Consider the following 18,813-nt stretch of genomic DNA (forward strand, 5'->3'; position numbering starts at 1 on the left):
TTTAATTTTTAAATAAACGACTACTAATTGAATAAGAACTGTCCGATGAACTCATCTTTGTTTAATACTTCACTATTAAATTTTATTGCCTTTTGTTTATTTCACTTTTACACTAAACACAATATTGCAAATTACCCGAGCACAACAATGGCGGATAATTTTAGGTGCGTGAGGGCAGACGTAGACACTAACGCGCATGCGCACTTGTACCCAGGGAGAAAAAGTTACACTTTCTTTCTTCACTGTACAGCGGGAGGAAAAGTGTTACTTCCTTCCCTGTACAACGGGAGGAAAACCGAACTTTCGGCGTAGGTAGGAGAAAAATATCTTTTGTTCCATAATCACCACCGCCACGTAATTAAGTTTCATTTTGATCAGAGCTTGCGAACGTCAAATAATCTCTTGTTTAAAAAATGCTTTTCTTAGAATTCACATCATACAAATGACCGATAAGGTTATGTATATATACAATAACGTAACGTATTTAACGTAAACAAATCTACAATTAATATAATTTTGAAACTATCTATACTTGTAGATGCAAATAAAAATAATTTACGTGTCAGATGTCGGTCGTCGAACCCGTAATGCTGGATTGGAGTGATAGTAATTAATTGTTCTTTCCATATTTTCGATGAACCGCATTTTAAATAAACATATACTTACGAAACATTTTATTATGTATGCATGTTTTGGAATGAAGTTCCTTATGGGACGATGCGGAGGGGTACCCTAACCGGAAAAAACGTCCGTAACGTAAGATTTTTATTATTTACTAGCTGACCCGGCAGACTTCGTAGTGCCTCAATCGATAAATAAAAGACCTAAACTTTTGTATAAAATAAACATAAAACAAACAAAAGGACCGACAGGGGACATGTCAAAGGAAAAACAAAATTGTTATTTTTATGTAATTCCGGGCATTTTCATAAGTAAGCCTTCTCTGGACTTCCACAAATGATTCAAGACCAAAATTAGCCAAATCGGTTCAGCCGTTCTCGAGTTTTAGCGTGACTAACCATTACCATATGATGGTATATTGCTTCGTATGGTATGTATATTCTTAGGTGGAGGCTATCCACGTACGTGTTACTTTAGAATTTTTTGTGTATTTTCGTTAGATATTTTTGTTTATGTCTGCGGGATTCGAACTCTAGCACACTCATTTCGCTAGCCAGCCCGTCTTATCTATTAAGCCACGGCAACTCCATTAGCATTAATACGAAAATCATACGACCTTATAGCTCTTAGCGTGGGACGTTCTAAGATATCGATAGGGGCGTCCTCGGAGTGGCGCCGCGTGTCTGGTTGTAGTGTTGACCTCGGGAGCCCCCTTACTCTGACCGGGTTTTGACCCTGGACAGAGATCGGACGTCGGGTGTAAGAGTCCAGGGGAGTCACTTAGTAGGTTGGGCCCTAAAATTCTCTGGGCCCACGGTCTGCTCCCAACACCTTGGAGACCGTCAAGTCCCACATACAAAAAAGGACGTTCTAAGCTAGGTATAACAACAACAACGATGATTAAATTAAGTTTTTACTTCGCTCTGTTAAAATTATCATCAATCATTTTGGTTTGTCCAAAGCATAGTGTAACCCGATACGGTCAGCCAGAACATGATACGACATGACATAATATGTTCGATTATAAACGAATGTGTAATATATCGTAACGCGACCCCGGGATCCACTGATCGATAAAAAAAATCTACATAATCTTTATATATATATATATATTTCTTCTGTGCGTGTGTTTGTCACTGAACTCCTGCCAAACGGCTGGACCGATTTTAATGAAATTTTCTGTGTACGTTCAGGTGGATTCAAGAATGGTTTAGATTTACAAATCAGCCCGGCAGATGGCGCTGCAGTCGGTATCTAGGCTATTTATCTTTCCTAGAAATAATGTATATGGCAGAACAACGTTTGCCGGGTCAGCTAGTATGTATATTATAAATCTGTAAGTTTGTATGTCTCTGACACGCCGGATTTTGAATAAATTTTTTTTTCCACCTAAGCTGATGGTTAAGAGACCATATCAGCGTCATCGGGCGAGTAGGTAAGCTCACAGGGCTCAAACCTGACGTTGTTGCTAACACGAACTTTAGCAAGAGCCGTGCCTCACAGAATCTACCGCCGGATCGGAAACGCGACCCACTGAGAAGATCCACCGAGAAATTCAGTGGGCAACGGAATTTGACTAAAAGATACATTATAACTTGCATTCAAATTTACGATTTTATTGATATCTTATGACCCGGATAACGTCTAATATATTTCTTATCTATACTCTATACCAATACCTATTATAAAGAGGCAAGATTTGTTTGTTTGCTTGTATTGAATAGGCTCCGAAACTACTGAATCGATTGGAAAAGTTCATTCACTGTTTGGAAACTACACTGTTCCCGAGTGACATAGGCTATAATCTTTTTTGAAAAAATTGGGGATCCTGAGTAAAACTCCAATAATGTAACCCAAGGTGTAAAAAAGTTACCTAAAATATTCTTTACATCGCGTGCCTTGCGAAAACTATTGATGATAGAATAAAATAATGTACTACGACTTTGTAGAGCACATTATTATTTACAAAACTACTATTGTAGGTATGCCGAGAGCGCCGAAGTTTTGAAGTCGTCGTGGCCTAAAGAATAAGACGTCCGGTGCAATCGTATATAGCGATCGATGCAACGGTGTTCGAATCCCGCAGGCGGGTACCAATTTTTGTAATGAAATACGTACTTAACAATTGTTCATGATTAACTTCCACGGTGAAGGAATAACATCGTGTAATAGAAACCAAGCCCGCAAAATTATAATTTGCGTAATTACTGGTGGTAGGACCTCTTGTGAGTCCGCACGGGTAGGTACCACCGCCCCGCCTATTTCTGCCGTGAAGCAGTAATGCGTTTCGGTTTGAAGGGTGGGGTAGCCGTTGTAACTATACTGAGACCTTAGAACTTATATCTCAAGGTGTGTGGCGCATTTACGTTGTAGATGTTTATGGGCGCCAGTAACTATTTAACAACAGATGGGCTGTGAGCTCGTCCACACATCTAGGCAATAAAAAAAAAAAGCGACGAAAGCAACTCTTTATCCCGGAAAATGTAACGCGCTTCATTCTTTCCCAATAACAAAGTTAACGCGAGCGAAACCGCGACTCGCGTATGTATACTAATCAACAAAAATCTTACGTAAGATACTACAATATGACGTGATATTTTGCTTAGGATTTTTTTTTTAAATATATAAACTACAATTCATTAAAATAATTAATGATAACAATGTTTATGCGAATCCAAGACGATATTTAAAAATAATTTTTATTATAGCTTTTCTGTCAAACTTGACTGATTCACATTTGACCCCTAAAGATATGAAAATATTACAGCCGGTTTTATCGTCCCATCTTTGGAGATATATTTTTTTCGTACCTATGCTGATAGCCTTGAGAGGCTATTTCAGCTTCGCCTTGGCGTGTAGGTGAGCGCACGGGGCTCAAACTGGGAGTGTTGCTAACATTGGCCCTAGCAAGAGTAGTGCTTCGCAGAATCTACCACCGGATCGGAAACACGACCCATTGAGGAGATCACGAGAAAATCTTCGTGGGCTACGTCTGCGGATTAAGTTGCACGTCGTGGAGCGGTATCGGTGGATCTGGTCTTTAAATATATATTCATATATTAATACGTGAAGCAAAAATGTTGTACCCCTTTTTACGAAAATTGCGCGGACGGAGGAGTATGAAATATACCACACTTATAGAGAATATAGAGAAGGAGTGCAGAATGTTAATATTGTTTGAAATTATTCACAAAAATACATTAAATCAATAATTAAAAAAAACATTAGGCACACTACCATATATTTGACACACACACCCATGCATACTATTTGTTTATTGTCAAACTTTTCTTATTGCTTATAATCTGTGGTCAAATTGAGAATAGATTAAATCATATTTAATTTTGTCTTTATAAATATTTGTGTAAAGTGTAGTCTTGGCGAAATCTGTGATTATATAAGTATAATAATAAGTCTTTGACAATACGATCATAATCAATATATATAAAAGAAAGTCGTGTTAGTTACACTATTTATAACTCAAGAACGGCTGAGCTGATTTGATTGAAAATTGGTGAGGAGGTAGTTTAGAACCAGGAGAAGGATATAGGATACTTTTTATCACATTCCCGTGGGACGTGACATAAAACGTGGTGTAACAAAACGCAACTGACATCTAAACGTAATATATTCTATGGTTAATTATAGTAGAATTTTGAAGTTGACCGGTTGGTGTGTTTGAAACAAACCGTGTGGCAGAACAAAGTTTGCCGGGTCCGCTAGTAGTGTATAAATTTATAATTTCAATTAATTAATCGAATCGATTCGAAATCGAATTTCGACTATTGTGGGACTAACTAGTAATTATAAACAGTCTATAAGTCAAGAATCGTTTCCCTCTATTCGTTAAGTGATTTTTTTTGAAATTTCCTAACACGCTTTTACTGGCTGGGTTGTTTGTTTGTATCTAACGTAATCTTTGAAGGTTTTCTTCTACGATTTCAAGAAGTTAACAAGGTATTTCTCACGCACTTCAAGGACCAATGATGATATTATAATTAATTTAGTTGCTTCGCTCTATAATATCCTGACTAGTATCAGTGGGATAAAACAATAAAATTAATTATTCTTTCGGTGTTCGTTACTTTTTAAACTTCATATATTTTCGATTTTTTTTATTGCTTAGATGGGTGGACGACAGCCCACCTGGTGTTAAGTGGTTACTGGAGCCCGTAGACATCTACAACGTAAATGCGCCACCCACCTTGAGATATAAGTTCTAGGGTCTCAGTATAGTCACAACGGCTGCCCCACCCTTTAAGCCGAAACGCATTACTGCTTTACGACAAAAATAGGCGGGGTGGTGGTACCTACCCTTGCGGACTCACAAGAGGTCCTACCACCAGTAAAAAGATTTTATATAATTATAGCCGAATGAGATTGAGTATTAAGTAAATATAAATTGTAAATTATTCTAAGTCTTTATGTATCAGTGATTATAGTCGAATTTCGATTGTGGGCGAACACTAGTTCATTGAACTCTTCCTTCTCCTTCCGAAATTGTTCCTGCCATAATTACTGGAATTAGGTCGTATTTAAGAGTCTGTGCGAGTATCATCTTACCAGTTTGGACTGCGATTCTTTAACCTGAAGTGTAGGAATGCAGATCTAGTTATATATATCGGTAGGCAGCGGCTTGGCTCTGCCCTTGGCATTGCTGAAGTCCATGGGCGACGGTAACCATTCACCAACAGGTGGGCCGTATGCTCCTCTGCCTACAAGGGCAATAAAAAAAAATCGGCCTTATATAGGGGTGGAAAGTAAGCCCCTAAAATTGAAAATAAATCAAACTATAAAAACCCCTTTATAAAAAAAAAAAAAATGTGTGCAATTCACACGTGGTAGAAGTGAAACCTTCCAAAATTAAAATACAATTATCCTAAACGTCTTAAGTATATGTAAAATTTTGTCATTAGTAAATAATTGTAAGGTAGCGCCCTCTGTGAATTGATATTTTAATTTCACGTATAATCCTAAATTAAAATTCACTACAAGAGCTTTCATACACACGTTAGTATTAAAAAATCTCACAGATGGCGCTGTATTAAATAGTATGTGTATTTCTGTCTCATTCTTTGCTGGCTTCATCCTACACATTTTTGTATTTGTGTCTCTTACCTGTCGTTTTTTCCGTTGCATCCGGTTTGAAATCACAACGATTCTAAAGAAGTTTTCACTTCTAAAACTCGCACTTAGCACAATGGTTACCCCACACAGCGAGCTGGAACGCACATAACTAATTTATAACCGAAGCGAAACTATCGGCTCATAAAAACGAATTTATGATTGATCATATTAAAGTCGACCTTCGAATAATCAATTAGCTATCATGTCTCGTATATAATATATATACCTGTCGCGATTGATGCGTGTTAATCCTTATTAATATTGTAGTAATATTTGAATGCGTTTTTTATAGTGTTAAAATTTACTGCGATGTTTAGTCTCGTGATCTCGCCAGGCCGTCGTCGTGGCCTAAAGGATAAGACGTCCGGTGCATTCTTATGTAGAGATGCACCGGTGTTCGAATCCCGCAGGCGGGTATCAATTTTTCTAATGAAATACGTACTTAACAAATGTTCACGATATACCTCCACGGTGAAGGAATAACATTGTGTAATACAAATCAAATCCACAAAATTATAATTTACGTAATTACTAGTCTTGTGAATCCGCACAGGGAAAGTACCACTAGCCTATCTATTTCTGCCGTGAAGCAGTAATGCGCTTCGGTTCGAAGGGCGGGGCGGTTTTTGCCAAAAAAGTATCTGTCGCCACTCGACTCTCATTATCTCTAAGTCCCAGTTCTGCAGTACAATAACCGTAAACACCTAATTCTTTTTTTTTTGGGAGGGAAGGATTGCTTGTGGCTCGAAGGCTTTTCCAGTTTCACCAGGACAGGTGGGCGAGCAAAGGCTCAGCCAGGACGCCCAAATATTGACTGATCTGCGTGTAAACGAATGTCTAACATTCTTATCCTGGAATTTATAGTTTTTCAGGACGCTTTAGTTAGTTTTAGACTTTATAGTTTTAGTTTTAGACTTTAGACTTTATAGATATATAACGTATGTTTGCGTAACAGAATCTGTTTATGTGTAATTTTCACTAGTTAATGACCTTTACCTGACCTTTACCTGAGGTTTTTTATTTTTGATAAATTGTGTTTTTTAGAAATTTTATTTAAATACGAATTAATTATTGATAAAATGATGAAATATGAATAATATTTTTCGATCTTACCGACATCATAAAAAATCGATTTATCGCCCCCGAAATCCCCTGTATACTAAATTTTATGAAAATCGTTGGAACCGTTTCCGAGATTCAGATTATATACAAGAATTGCTCGTTTAAAGGTATAAGATAAACTTCAATAGACGTCGGATTAATTTGAAAATTTAAATACGCATCAAAAACCGATGACGGGATAATTGTATTTATTCGACCTAAGATTCTTTCTTTTTAATATACATATATTGAGGAGTAAAAGGCTATTTGGTTTAAGCCACATTCTTGCATAATAAAAAATTAAAAAGACAATTAAAAAGATCGAATTGTTGATACCTGATAGCAAATCAAACTAAATGCACAAAACTCTTTTATTGCAAAATTAAATGTGTGTACGACAGACGAATGTAGTGACGCCACAGGAAGATAAAAAACGCGGGATTTTTGACAGATGTCAAGTTGACATTTGCCGAATTGTGATGTTACTACCACAAAGTCCATTTACCAAAGATTGAATAGAATTAAATCTTTCTTAACAATATTAATTAGTACTAAATAAAACGGACCTTTATTTACAAAGATAAATGTCGCTAAGCCCAATAACCTCTCACCCCTAGATATAATTCTTTTGTCGGTGTGTATGTTAGTGAACTTTGGCCGGACCTATTATGATGAAATTTTTTGTGTGTGTTTTCCAGTGGGTTCAAGAATGGTTCAGATTGCTAGAAGATTGCACAAAGTGGGAATGAGTTGCTCGCTCCGGGCATTTCAATATTGTAATAATTGTTATGTTATAATTACTTATTGTAAAAATGAATATTTAAAAAAATCTATTTTTTTTTTTTTTATCTAATATTAAAAAAAAAAAAGACATCCCCGCTAGTTTCTTGCCAATTCTTCTCAGGACGGAGGCTAATTCTTGTGAATTGGCGGTAGTTCTTTTGACGTTCAACAAGTATGTACCTTCATTTATGTTGAATAAATTTTTTTTGATTTGATTTGATTTGATTCAAAATTGAATATCGTACTAACTTTATTTTTTTTTTAATTCATCAAAACACTCCAGATTATTACAACCCTAAAAAAAGTGGTTAGAAATTTTCGGATTAAAAACGTGTTTTACGAGCAGCGAGTATTGTTTTAAAATTGTTGAAAATGATTTACCTCAAGTCGCTACTAAAAGGTTTTTTTTTTTAATTATTATTAAATTAATTTATTAATATACTCAATATCTTTATGTTCCTATTCAAATTAATACAAAAACATGTGACGTTGCGTTTTGATTCTTTCATTACGGATTCGTTTTGGCAGTTAATAATGTTAATGTTTTATATCAGACGCTCGATTTTGAACACTCACATAAAATAGAAAATGGATTTCGTTAAGTTCATCTTAAATAACTATGAATTTACGACTTAATCGGGTTGCAAGCTTAAAACTAAAATCGACAAGCTTGTCAAATTTAATATATATTTACCAAAACCAATAAATAACCAGAGATTATATCGAGGAACTTGTTACTTGTTATACTTGAGTCGTCTATTATCAAAGGTGGCAATCTGTGCATTTGGACAAAAAAAAATTATTGATATGTCAATACAGATTGATTTGAATATAATCGTCTCCTTCAAAGAATACGGTTCAAAACCTGCATTAAATAAAGGTTAATAGTTAACCTGTTATGTATCTAAGATGTCGTTCCGAAGAGTTTTGTAACTGCCGATGGAATACAAAGTCAATAATTCGTTTTTCTGATTTACCAATCATTGTCCAAAAGTCAGATTGCCGCCTTTGATAATAGTCGACTCACTTGTTATATATTGAATCTTTGTTACTAAAGGTGAGTTTTACATATTTGGTATCTGCATCAACAGTTCGATGCTTTTAATTGAACTTCAATTAAGGTTACTCCATCCAAATATCTGTAGATTTTTTTTGTTATGATATATTTTTCCAAATTATAACTTTAAAAGTGATACTGGCGCTCAAAAAAACTTGCATACGCCTCGTCAATACGTATGCAAGCGTAGTGTTCAAGTCATTCAATCCCGTTTTTGCAGGATAGCTTTCGGAGCACCATGGTTCCTAAGGAATGTGGATCACCATGATGACCTAGAGCTTGACTAAGTCAGTAAGTATTTACAGTCGGCATGATAGCGCTACTTTGAGAAGGCGACACGACATGAAAACCCTTTTGTCGTGGCCGCCGGGAATTACATACCCGATACTGTGGACCGAATGGTAAGCAGTCGACGTCGCCCTAAACATAACACGTCACTACGGATCCTCCAGATCCACTAACGGTGCTTTTAGGTACCACAAGCACCGGTCACCGTCTTCGTCGAACCCGCCGCTTGTGGCATTCATGCTGTGATGCCTACGTTCTTCGATAACCGCTTATTACTTAGTGAGCCGTGCGCTCGTCCTCCGTACACATTGGCATCAAAATAACACAAGCGGTCCGTATCGACGGACCGCTTGTGTTATTTTGATTACATTTGATTGACATACATTTTATTTTGATACAATTCATTTAGAAAATTAAATTTAGGCAAAAATTAAAATCGTAATTTTTTTTTAATGCTTGCGAGCTCACTGCCCAACCGATGTTAAGTGGTTACTGGAGCCCATAGACACCTACAACGTAAATGCGCCACCCACCTTGAGATATAAGTTCTAAGGTCTCAAGTATAGTTACAGCGGCTACCCCACCCTTATAACCGAAACGCATTACTGCTTCACGGCAGAAATAGGCGGGGTGGTGGTACCTACCCGTGCGGACTCACAAGTGGTCCTACCACCAGTAATTACGTAAATTATGATTTTGCGGGTTTGATTTTTATTACACGATGTTATTCCTTCACCGTGGAAGTCAATCGTGAACGTCAATTTGTTGAGTACGTATTTCATTAGAAAAATTGGTACCCGCCTGCGGGATTCGAACACCGGTGCATCGCTTCAACACGAATGCACCGGACGTCTTATGCTTTTTAGGCCACGACACATTTCAATGAAGTCATGTCCGTATTTTTTCTATTCGTTGGTCCGGTAAATAGAACAATTTGTCTAAGAAGTCCACGAAGCTCTATCAGAGCAGCAGAGAGTCCATGGAACGAGATATGAGACTTGTCGACCTCAAACGGCGAGTACCGTGTTTGATGCACTGATCAATAACGATTGTGTTCAAAAGTATCCACTGTTGTTGTTTTCGATAAGTCATTAAAATTGGCCGCTAGATTCTGTTGTTCAAAAGCATTTACAACGGAAGTGTTAAGTGGTCGTGCTAAAATGCAAAATACAAAAAAAAACAAAACTCAAACCGACAATAAAAATCTAAGTTAAAAAAGTCATTTTTGCACATTAAAATATATAACGTATAAGATGAATTAAAAATATAAGTGTATAAAATATTTTCCTTGATTACGAGTTGATTATGGGCTCATTTATAATAATTGTCACCACATTCATAGAGAAAAACCTTTGCCTGAGGATCGCTACATCGCTAATTGTATCACATGCGTATACCTTCGTCTAAACTATTTAAAAATTAAAAAAAAAAAAACTTTGATTGCTAAGTGACAGCGAGGTATGTAATACCACGGCCCACAATGTCACGCGATCCAAGACGTAGTTTTTTTTTCGCGGCAAAGTGTGCCTAGGTCTTTGTGGCAGCGGATTCTCGTTCAAGGTCCGCCATGGACCAATTAAAATAACGTTATCGTAGTCTAAGAGACTAAAAAAAAAAATTTTTTTATTTTAATTATTCACGCGACGAATTTCCGGTCAAACGTCCTTCTCTTAAAACTAGGTCGTGTGTTCTTTTGAATGTATTAGGCTTAAAAATCAAATCGATGATTAATTAATTTACAAAATTACACATAACAAAAACTTAAAACGTATTGAAACGACTTATAAAAAAAATTTATGATCAAATTAGGTTATGTTTCAAATACATTAAAAATAAAAAAACATTTGAAATTATGACTAATAATTACCATTGTCATTCTTCTTCTTGGTAAAAGTGAGAGCTCCGTTAGTCTCGACGCACTGGCTGGTTGAAACTCCATTCAGCTCCTTCATTTTGTTTTACGAATTGAAAATTATAATCGCGAACAAATAAATCGACTGCGTTTTGGCGCGCTTTTTAACGTCACCGTGACAGCTACAAAGATCGGCAATGGCTTTTGTTGAACCCAAGGCGTTCTCGATTGTAATGATAAAAAACCGGACAGGCTAGTGATAAGATTTACGTATATTTTACGACCGAAAGGACTAAGGTTGTCTAAAAGAGCGGTGACCGTTCACGCGGGCGCCTTCAAACAAAATGGTTCATTCTCAATCGATGCTACTTATTTTATACACGAAAATACACTGTTACATATTAATTAATTTAACGCTTTAATACTCAGTATTAATTCAATTAATAAACGATTTATATGATTATAAAACAATGTACAGTGTTACGTAATATTTTTTTTGTTGTGTGATTGCTTATTTTTTTCTTCGTTTTATTGATTTAGGCTACGGCCAATGGTTTTTATGATTGAACTTTGCTCTTAATATTTTAGGGAGATAATAGTTTGAAGGGTCACATCCCGTGCCAGTCAACGTGCTTTTGAGATGCTTACACAATAATTTAATAAACAATTTCATAATTTGTGGTGAAGTTTAGTAATTTTGATTAAAAAATGTAGTAAGCATTTTATTTTTCTTATCAATGTATTCCGAATCACATGGTAGTTAGATGATATAATAAATAGCTTGGCATGTGAACGTTAGTTAGCCAAGGAACCCACTCCTTACCGAGAAGGTATATTGTTGATCTCCTTTGATTAAAAGAGATTTCTTTTTCCTTTCCTGTCATTCACTGGTAGCCTAAGGGGCTATTCCAGCTTTTCACGGACGGGTATGTGAGCTCACGGGCTCAACCTGAGAGAATTAGCTAACACTAGCCTTAGCAAGAGCAGCGCTTCGGTGAATTTACCATTGGATCGAAATCGCGATCCATTGAGAAGATCCGGCGAGAAGCTGAGTGGGACATTCATTGTAATGTCATGCGGTATTTTATTGTATTAAAAATGCTGTCATCGAAACTTGAAGGGACGCTGGCACTTTTCTTGAAATTTCCTTCCACTTTCCTGCGAAGTCATCGTGGCCTAAAGGATAAGTCGTCCAGTGCATTCGCATCTAGCAATGCACCGGTGTTCGAATCCCGCAGGCGGGTACCCAATTTTTCTAATGAAATACGTACTCAACAAATGTTCACGATTGACTTCCACGGTGAAGGAGTAACATCGAATAATAAAAGTTAAAACCGCCAAATTATAATGTACATGTTAATTACTGATGGTAAGAAGTATTGAGAGTCCGCGCGGGTAGGTACTTACCGCCCTACCTATTTCTGCCCTGAAGCAGTAACGCGTTTCGGTTTTAAGGGTAGGGAAGCTGTTATACTGTAAAAACTGAGATCCTAGAACTCATGTCTCGAGGTGGGTGTTGGGATTTAGGTTTTAGATGTCTACGTGCTTTGGTAATCACTTAACACCAGATATGCCGTGAGCTCGGCCCCCCAAATCTAAGTAATAAAAAAACAGTGTTTTCTTTTTACGAGTTGTAAACATAATGAAAAGTGTGATTTACGGTTGAGTTTTGCGATTTATTTATTTATTATAGTTTTATTATTCACGACATTAACGTACACGCTTGTTCAATCGTGACCACGAAAACTGTAAGGTTTTCTCGGAACGTCCGATTTGTTATGTATTATGATGACAAAAAAACAGATTGCATGATTCAAACTTAGCGACAACTGTAACATGTGCTCGGCTTTGAAAGCCTATTAAAATAATAAAAAAATGCTTTTTACTACAATTTTAACAGGTTCGTATGTGTATCTGAAGCTAGTGGGGCCAATTCTGAAAATGCCTTCCTTTTTTTGGGGTTTTAATATTCGCATCACTTGTTTTTTCTTATTTGGCATGGAAAGATGGCTCATAGACCTTTCCAGCTACGCCAAGACACAGGTGGGCGAGCACGGACTCAGCCAGCAGGGGTGGGATTTGCTGGATGGGAGACCTCCTAATAGCTCAATCGTGTTGCTTGATAAGATACACCAAGCGCCTCACATACATAAGTTATATTAATATATATTCCGAACTAGTTGACCCGGCAGACTTCGTAGTGCCTCAATCGATAAATAAAAGACCTAAACTTTTGTATGAAATAAACTTAAAACAAACAAAAGGAATCCGTCCGACGGGGGACACATCAAAGGAAAAACAAAATTGTTAATTATTTTTATTTAATTCCGAGCATTTTCATATTTATCTACCTTTTAAACCTTCTCTGGACTTCCACAAATAATTCAAGACCAAAATTAGCTAAATCGGTCCAACCGTTTTCGAGTTTTAGCGAAACTTAACGAACAGCAATTCATTTATATATATATATATATAGATGTTATTCCTTCCCCGTGGAAGTCAATCGTGAACATTTGTTAAGTATGTATTTCATTAGGAAAATTAGTACCCGTCTGCGGGATTGGAACACCGGTGCATCGCTAGGTACGAATGCACCGGACCATCCTTTAAGTCACGACGACTGCTATGGTATTCACTTATCTAGCATTACATTTCGAGAGCATCTATCCTTTTTTTCTCATTTTCTCTTAATACTCTGGTCTCAGCAGCGCAAAGAAAAATGGGTATTACGAGCACCCTTACAAATCTAATTTTATTGGCTTTGGTGATATTTAGATGCCGCTATATTTTCTTCAGCCTGTCCAAAGCTGACCTTGAATTAGCCATACGCCGTTTGATTGGATCAATGCACCCGTCACTGTTCGAAATTACTCCGCCCAAGTTAATGTATGAGACATTACAGTTCGCAGTTCTTGTGACCTCTGGCGAGTTATTATTAGCGCGGTCAACAACCATGATCTTTCTCTTGCTCCGGTTAATTTTAAGTCCGAAATCGAGATAGATGCGTTCTACTTTGCTGAGTAAATCTTCCATCTGGCTGACACATGATTTTTTTTTATTGCTTATTGCTTGGTGTTAAGTGGTTACTGGAGCCTATCGACATTTACAACGTAAATGCGCCACCCACCTTGATTTATAAGTTTTAAGGTTTCAGTATAGTTACAACGGCTACCCCATCCTTCAAACCGGAACGCATTGCTGCTGCACGGCAGAAATAGGCAGAGTGGTGGTACCTACCCGCGCCGACTCACAAGAGGCCCTACCATTAGTAGTTACGCAAATTATAATTTTGCGGGTTTGATTTTTATTATCCGATGTTATTCCTTCACCGTGGAAGTCAATCGTGAACATTTGTTAAGTACGTATTTCATTAGAAAAATTGGTACCCGCCCGCGGGATTCGAACACCGTAGCATCGCTAGATACGAATGCACCGGACGTCTTATCCTTTAGGCCACGACGACTCAAAATGTCTCGATGGTTTCAATCGGAACGGCGTGCCTTCCTGTGGCTTTGCCTTCGATAAGGTGTTTTATTGCAGCTCGAACCTAATCCCTAAGAATATTCGGCCCTATCTCTTTATCTTGAGGTGCGGTTGGATCGAAACAGTGCGACTTAGGGTCTTCAAACAGAGATTGACAGTAGTACTGTTTCCACGATTCGGAAATATCATCAAAGTCTGTCACTGTTTCGGCTTGCGAATTCTCAATAGCCCATGTTTTCGGCGATATAGTTTTAGTTAAGGTTTCAATTTTCTGATAAAGTTCTAGTCTAAGTTGTTTATTAGCGTGTATTTCTATGCACACATATGCGTTGAAATTATATTGTCAATCTTCTCTCGCTGGTCTATAGAAAGATATTACTTAAGCAAACGTAAGAGTACTTAATACTAACTATTCTTTTTCTTTTTTTATATAAACGAATTCTTTATACGAATTTGGGGCAGTTAAGTTTAAATCTTTTAATAAATATTTTTCATTCTGATAAAAGGCGGGCCGAACAGTGTGGTGTCAATAGTATTTAATTTTCTTGAGGTTTTGGGTTTCAATTGGCAGTATGTAAAAATTCCTTTGTAGTTTAATAAATATTTAGCTTTAGTCAAAAGACGTGTGCCGTTCAAATTATACATCTGGAGTACGGGGTGTATATTATTTATTATATCGAGACGTGAAATACTATATGGTTTAAGCTATAAGGTTTAATTTTTGCAACTTTACTGGAGAGCCATTTAAAGTTTAAAATTTGATAAAAATAAATCATAACATAAAAAATTCTTTAGCTATTTGAATGGAGTAAGCTTAATTGAAGTTCAATTAAACACATCGACCTATTGATATTAATTTAGTTATACTAATATATAAATCTACAGTGGTTTTTATGGATGTTCCGTTATAGCTACTGAACCATGCATCCGCCTTGCCACCCTCGGATGCGTTACCACCCGTCACCCCAATGGAAGTTAAAGACCTGATCAAAGACCTACGTCCTCGCAAGGCTCCCGGTTCCGACGGTATATCTAACCGCGTTATTAAACTTCTACCCATCCAACTCATCGTGATGTTGGCATCTATTTTCAATGCCGCTATGGCGAACTGTATCTTTCCCGCGGTGTGGAAAGAAGCGGACGTTATCGGCATACACAAACCCGGTAAACCAAAAAATCATCCGACGAGTTACCGCCCGATTAGCCTCCTCATGTCTCTGGGCAAACTGTATGAGCGTCTGCTCTACAAACGCCTCAGAGACTTCGTCTCATCAAAGGGCATTCTCATCGATGAACAATTCGGATTCCGTGCAAATCACTCATGCGTACAACAGGTGCACCGCCTCACGGAGCATATTCTTGTAGGACTTAACCGACCAAAACCGATCTACACGGGAGCCCTCTTCTTCGACGTCGCAAAAGCGTTCGACAAAGTCTGGCACAACGGTTTGATTTTCAAACTTTTCAACATGGGCGTACCGGACAGTCTCGTGCTCATCATACGAGACTTCTTGTCTAACCGCTCTTTTCGATATCGAGTAGAGGGAACCCGCTCCTCCCCGCGACCACTCACGGCTGGAGTCCCGCAAGGCTCCGTTCTCTCTCCGCTCCTATTTAGTTTATTTATTAACGATATTCCCCGGTCGCCGCCGACCCAGCTAGCCTTATTCGCTGACGACACAACCGTTTACTATTCAAGTAGAAACAACTCCCTAATCGCGAGTAAGCTCCAGAGTGCAGCGTTAACCCTCGGACAGTGGTTCCGAAAATGGCGCATAGACATCAACCCAGCGAAAAGCACAGCAGTGTTATTTCAAAGGGGAAACTCACCGCTTATTTCCTCCCGCATTAGGAGGAGAAATATCACACCCCCGATCACCCTCTTCGGCCAACCTATACCTTGGGCTAGGAAGGTCAAGTACCTGGGAGTCACCCTGGATGCATCCATGACATTCCGCCCGCATATAAAAACAGTCCGCGATCGTGCCGCATTTATTCTCAGCAGACTCTATCCCATGATCTGTAAGCGGAGTAAAATGTCCCTTCGGAACAAGGTGACACTTTACAAAACTTGCATAAGGCCCGTCATGACTTACGCGAGTGTGGTGTTCGCTCACGCGGCCCGCACACACATAGACACCCTCCAATCCCTACAATCCCGCTTTTGCAGGTTAGCCGTCGGGGCTCCGTGGTTCGTGAGGAACGTCGACCTACACGACGGCCTCGAATCGATCCGCAAACACATGAAGTCAGTGTCGGAACGTTACTTCGATAAGGCTATGCGTCATGATAATCGCCTTATCGTTGCCGCCGCTGACTACTCCCCGAATCCTGATCACGCAGGAGCAAGTCACCGTCGTCGCCCTAGACACGTCCTCACGGATCCATCAGATCCAATAACTCTTGCATTAGATACCTTCAGCTCTAACACTAGGAGCAGGCTGAGGAACCCCGGTAACCGTACTCGTCGAACTCGACAAAGAGGTCGACGTGCAGCCTAACCCATGCATCAGCCCGCTGAGTTTCTCGCCGGATCTTCTCAGTGGGTCGCGATTCCGATCCGGTAGTAAATTCATTCGCGAAGCAACTGCTCTTGAGTTGTTAGGTCTCCTTCGGAGGCGCTCGGGCAGTTGTTAGCAAATCGCACCCCTCCTGGCTGAGCCTTTGCTCGCCCACCTGTCCTGGTGAAGCTGGAAAGGCCTCCGGGCCACCAGTAATCTCTCAATCATAAAAAAAAAACCATGCATCCGATTGACTTGAAACTTGGTATCCATGTAGAAGATACATGTACTTAATGGATAGGCTAATATTTATATAAGTGTTGGACTCTAATAATAATGACAATAAATAATAATGTTAATTTTAAATGCCGGCGAGTACGGCTAGTACCAAATAAGACGGATCTTTAATTACAATGATAAATGTCAAGCGAAATGTCGCTTAAACTAAATAGCCTTTTGCCCCTCGTTAGGCAATGAAAATAACAAAAAACTAGGGATCAAGTGATTTTACAACGCAAATAAATCTATATATTAATACGTGATTTGTATCCCTTTTTACGAAAATTGCCCGGACGGCGGAGTATGAAATTTTCCATACTTATAGAGAATATAGAGAAGAAGTGCACAATGCTAATTTTTTTTTAAATAATGCCTAAAAGATACATTAAATCAATAAATAAAACATTACACACACTACATACTATGTATTTGACGCACACACGCATGCATACTACTTATTATTCTCAAACTTTTGTTCTTGACGTTTGTTGTCAAATTGAAATTAAATATTGTTAGTCTTTGTTAATATATTTTATAGTGTAGTGTAGTCTTGGCGAAATTTGTGATTATAGAAGTATAAAATACAATCATAATAGTGTACAAACTTACAATTCCAATTAATTATAGTCGAATTTCGACTACTGCGGGACCACTAGTATCTTTAATAATGGAAATATTTTAATTTGTTTGTTTTTAATTTGATTTCGTCACGGAATTGTGTAATTAATTCCTCGGCCGACCTTATCACATAAGAATAATATATTGTATACTCGTATCTATTTTAATGTTACGTAAGAGATGACGCAACAATTTGTAAAATAGTTCGAACCTATTCCAATAGTATCTTTGGTTACCCATGTCATGGTCAGAATCATTCTTTTTGGTGTGAACCTTTTTTTTTTAACGCCAGGTAATCCGTTTACGGTGACTCGGTCGAAGGGGAAGCAAACAGTTGTCGCTAAGTGCGAGTTAACGTTCTCGATAGCGTAAAAGTTAACTCAAATTTGTATGGAGTTGGAACGTTTGCTTACGTTTGCCGATAGTGGCGCTGTTCCAACTGCATACATATTTGAGTTAACTTTTACGCTATCGAGAGTGTTAAAAAACTTGCACTAAGCACACAGGTTATGTGTTTATCCAAATTTCGACCATAATCACCGATAAGCTCAAGAATTAGATTCATTTATATATTCGAAGTTCTAGTTGTTTATTGGCAATAATTAATAATTTATAGGCGGCAGTATTTACGTTATTGATGTCTATGGGCTCCGGTGAACACTTATCACAAGGTGGGCCGAGCTTTCACTCATTTAGCAATAAAAAATTCGAAGTCAACGGAATTATTACACATTTCTCGGCGGATCTTCTCAGTGGTCGCGATTTCGATCCGGTGGTAGATTCTGCGAAGCGCTGCTCTCGTTGCTAGTGTTAGCAAATTCGCCAGGCTTAACACATTCACTGGCGTGTGGGTCACCGGTGCCCTACGCGGCGCACTCAAGCAATTATGTCGATTTCTGTTACTAAGCGCCTGGATTCCTTAACTTTGCCTTCTTTGGTTGATAATGTATTTTTTAGTCGTTTAGGTCTCTGAAATAGATTCATTGTCAGTATCGTTCGGATTCGTCTTTCCCAGAGTCTACTAGATATTCCGGCGCCTTAGTAAGAAGAACAAAGAGAAAAATCGACATAATTAATTGAGTGCGCCGCGTAGGGCACCGGAG

General features: G+C 38.1%; 1 protein-coding gene across 1 annotated transcript in view; it reads right to left on the reverse strand.

Moving 5' to 3' along the window:
• The window catches only part of LOC100270770 (GTP cyclohydrolase I), a 51,651-nt gene extending 40,471 nt beyond the window's left edge, over positions 1–11,180 (reverse strand). Inside the window, 1 exon segment of the mRNA NM_001173332.1 lies at positions 10,845–11,180. Coding sequence (NP_001166803.1) covers positions 10,845–10,929 — 85 coding nt within the window. The 5' untranslated portion in view covers positions 10,930–11,180.
• Between the last annotated feature and the right edge of the window lie 7,633 nt (positions 11,181–18,813).

This window comes from Bombyx mori, chromosome 24, assembly GCF_030269925.1.
Source record: "Bombyx mori chromosome 24, ASM3026992v2".
NCBI lineage: Eukaryota > Metazoa > Arthropoda > Insecta > Lepidoptera > Bombycidae > Bombyx > Bombyx mori.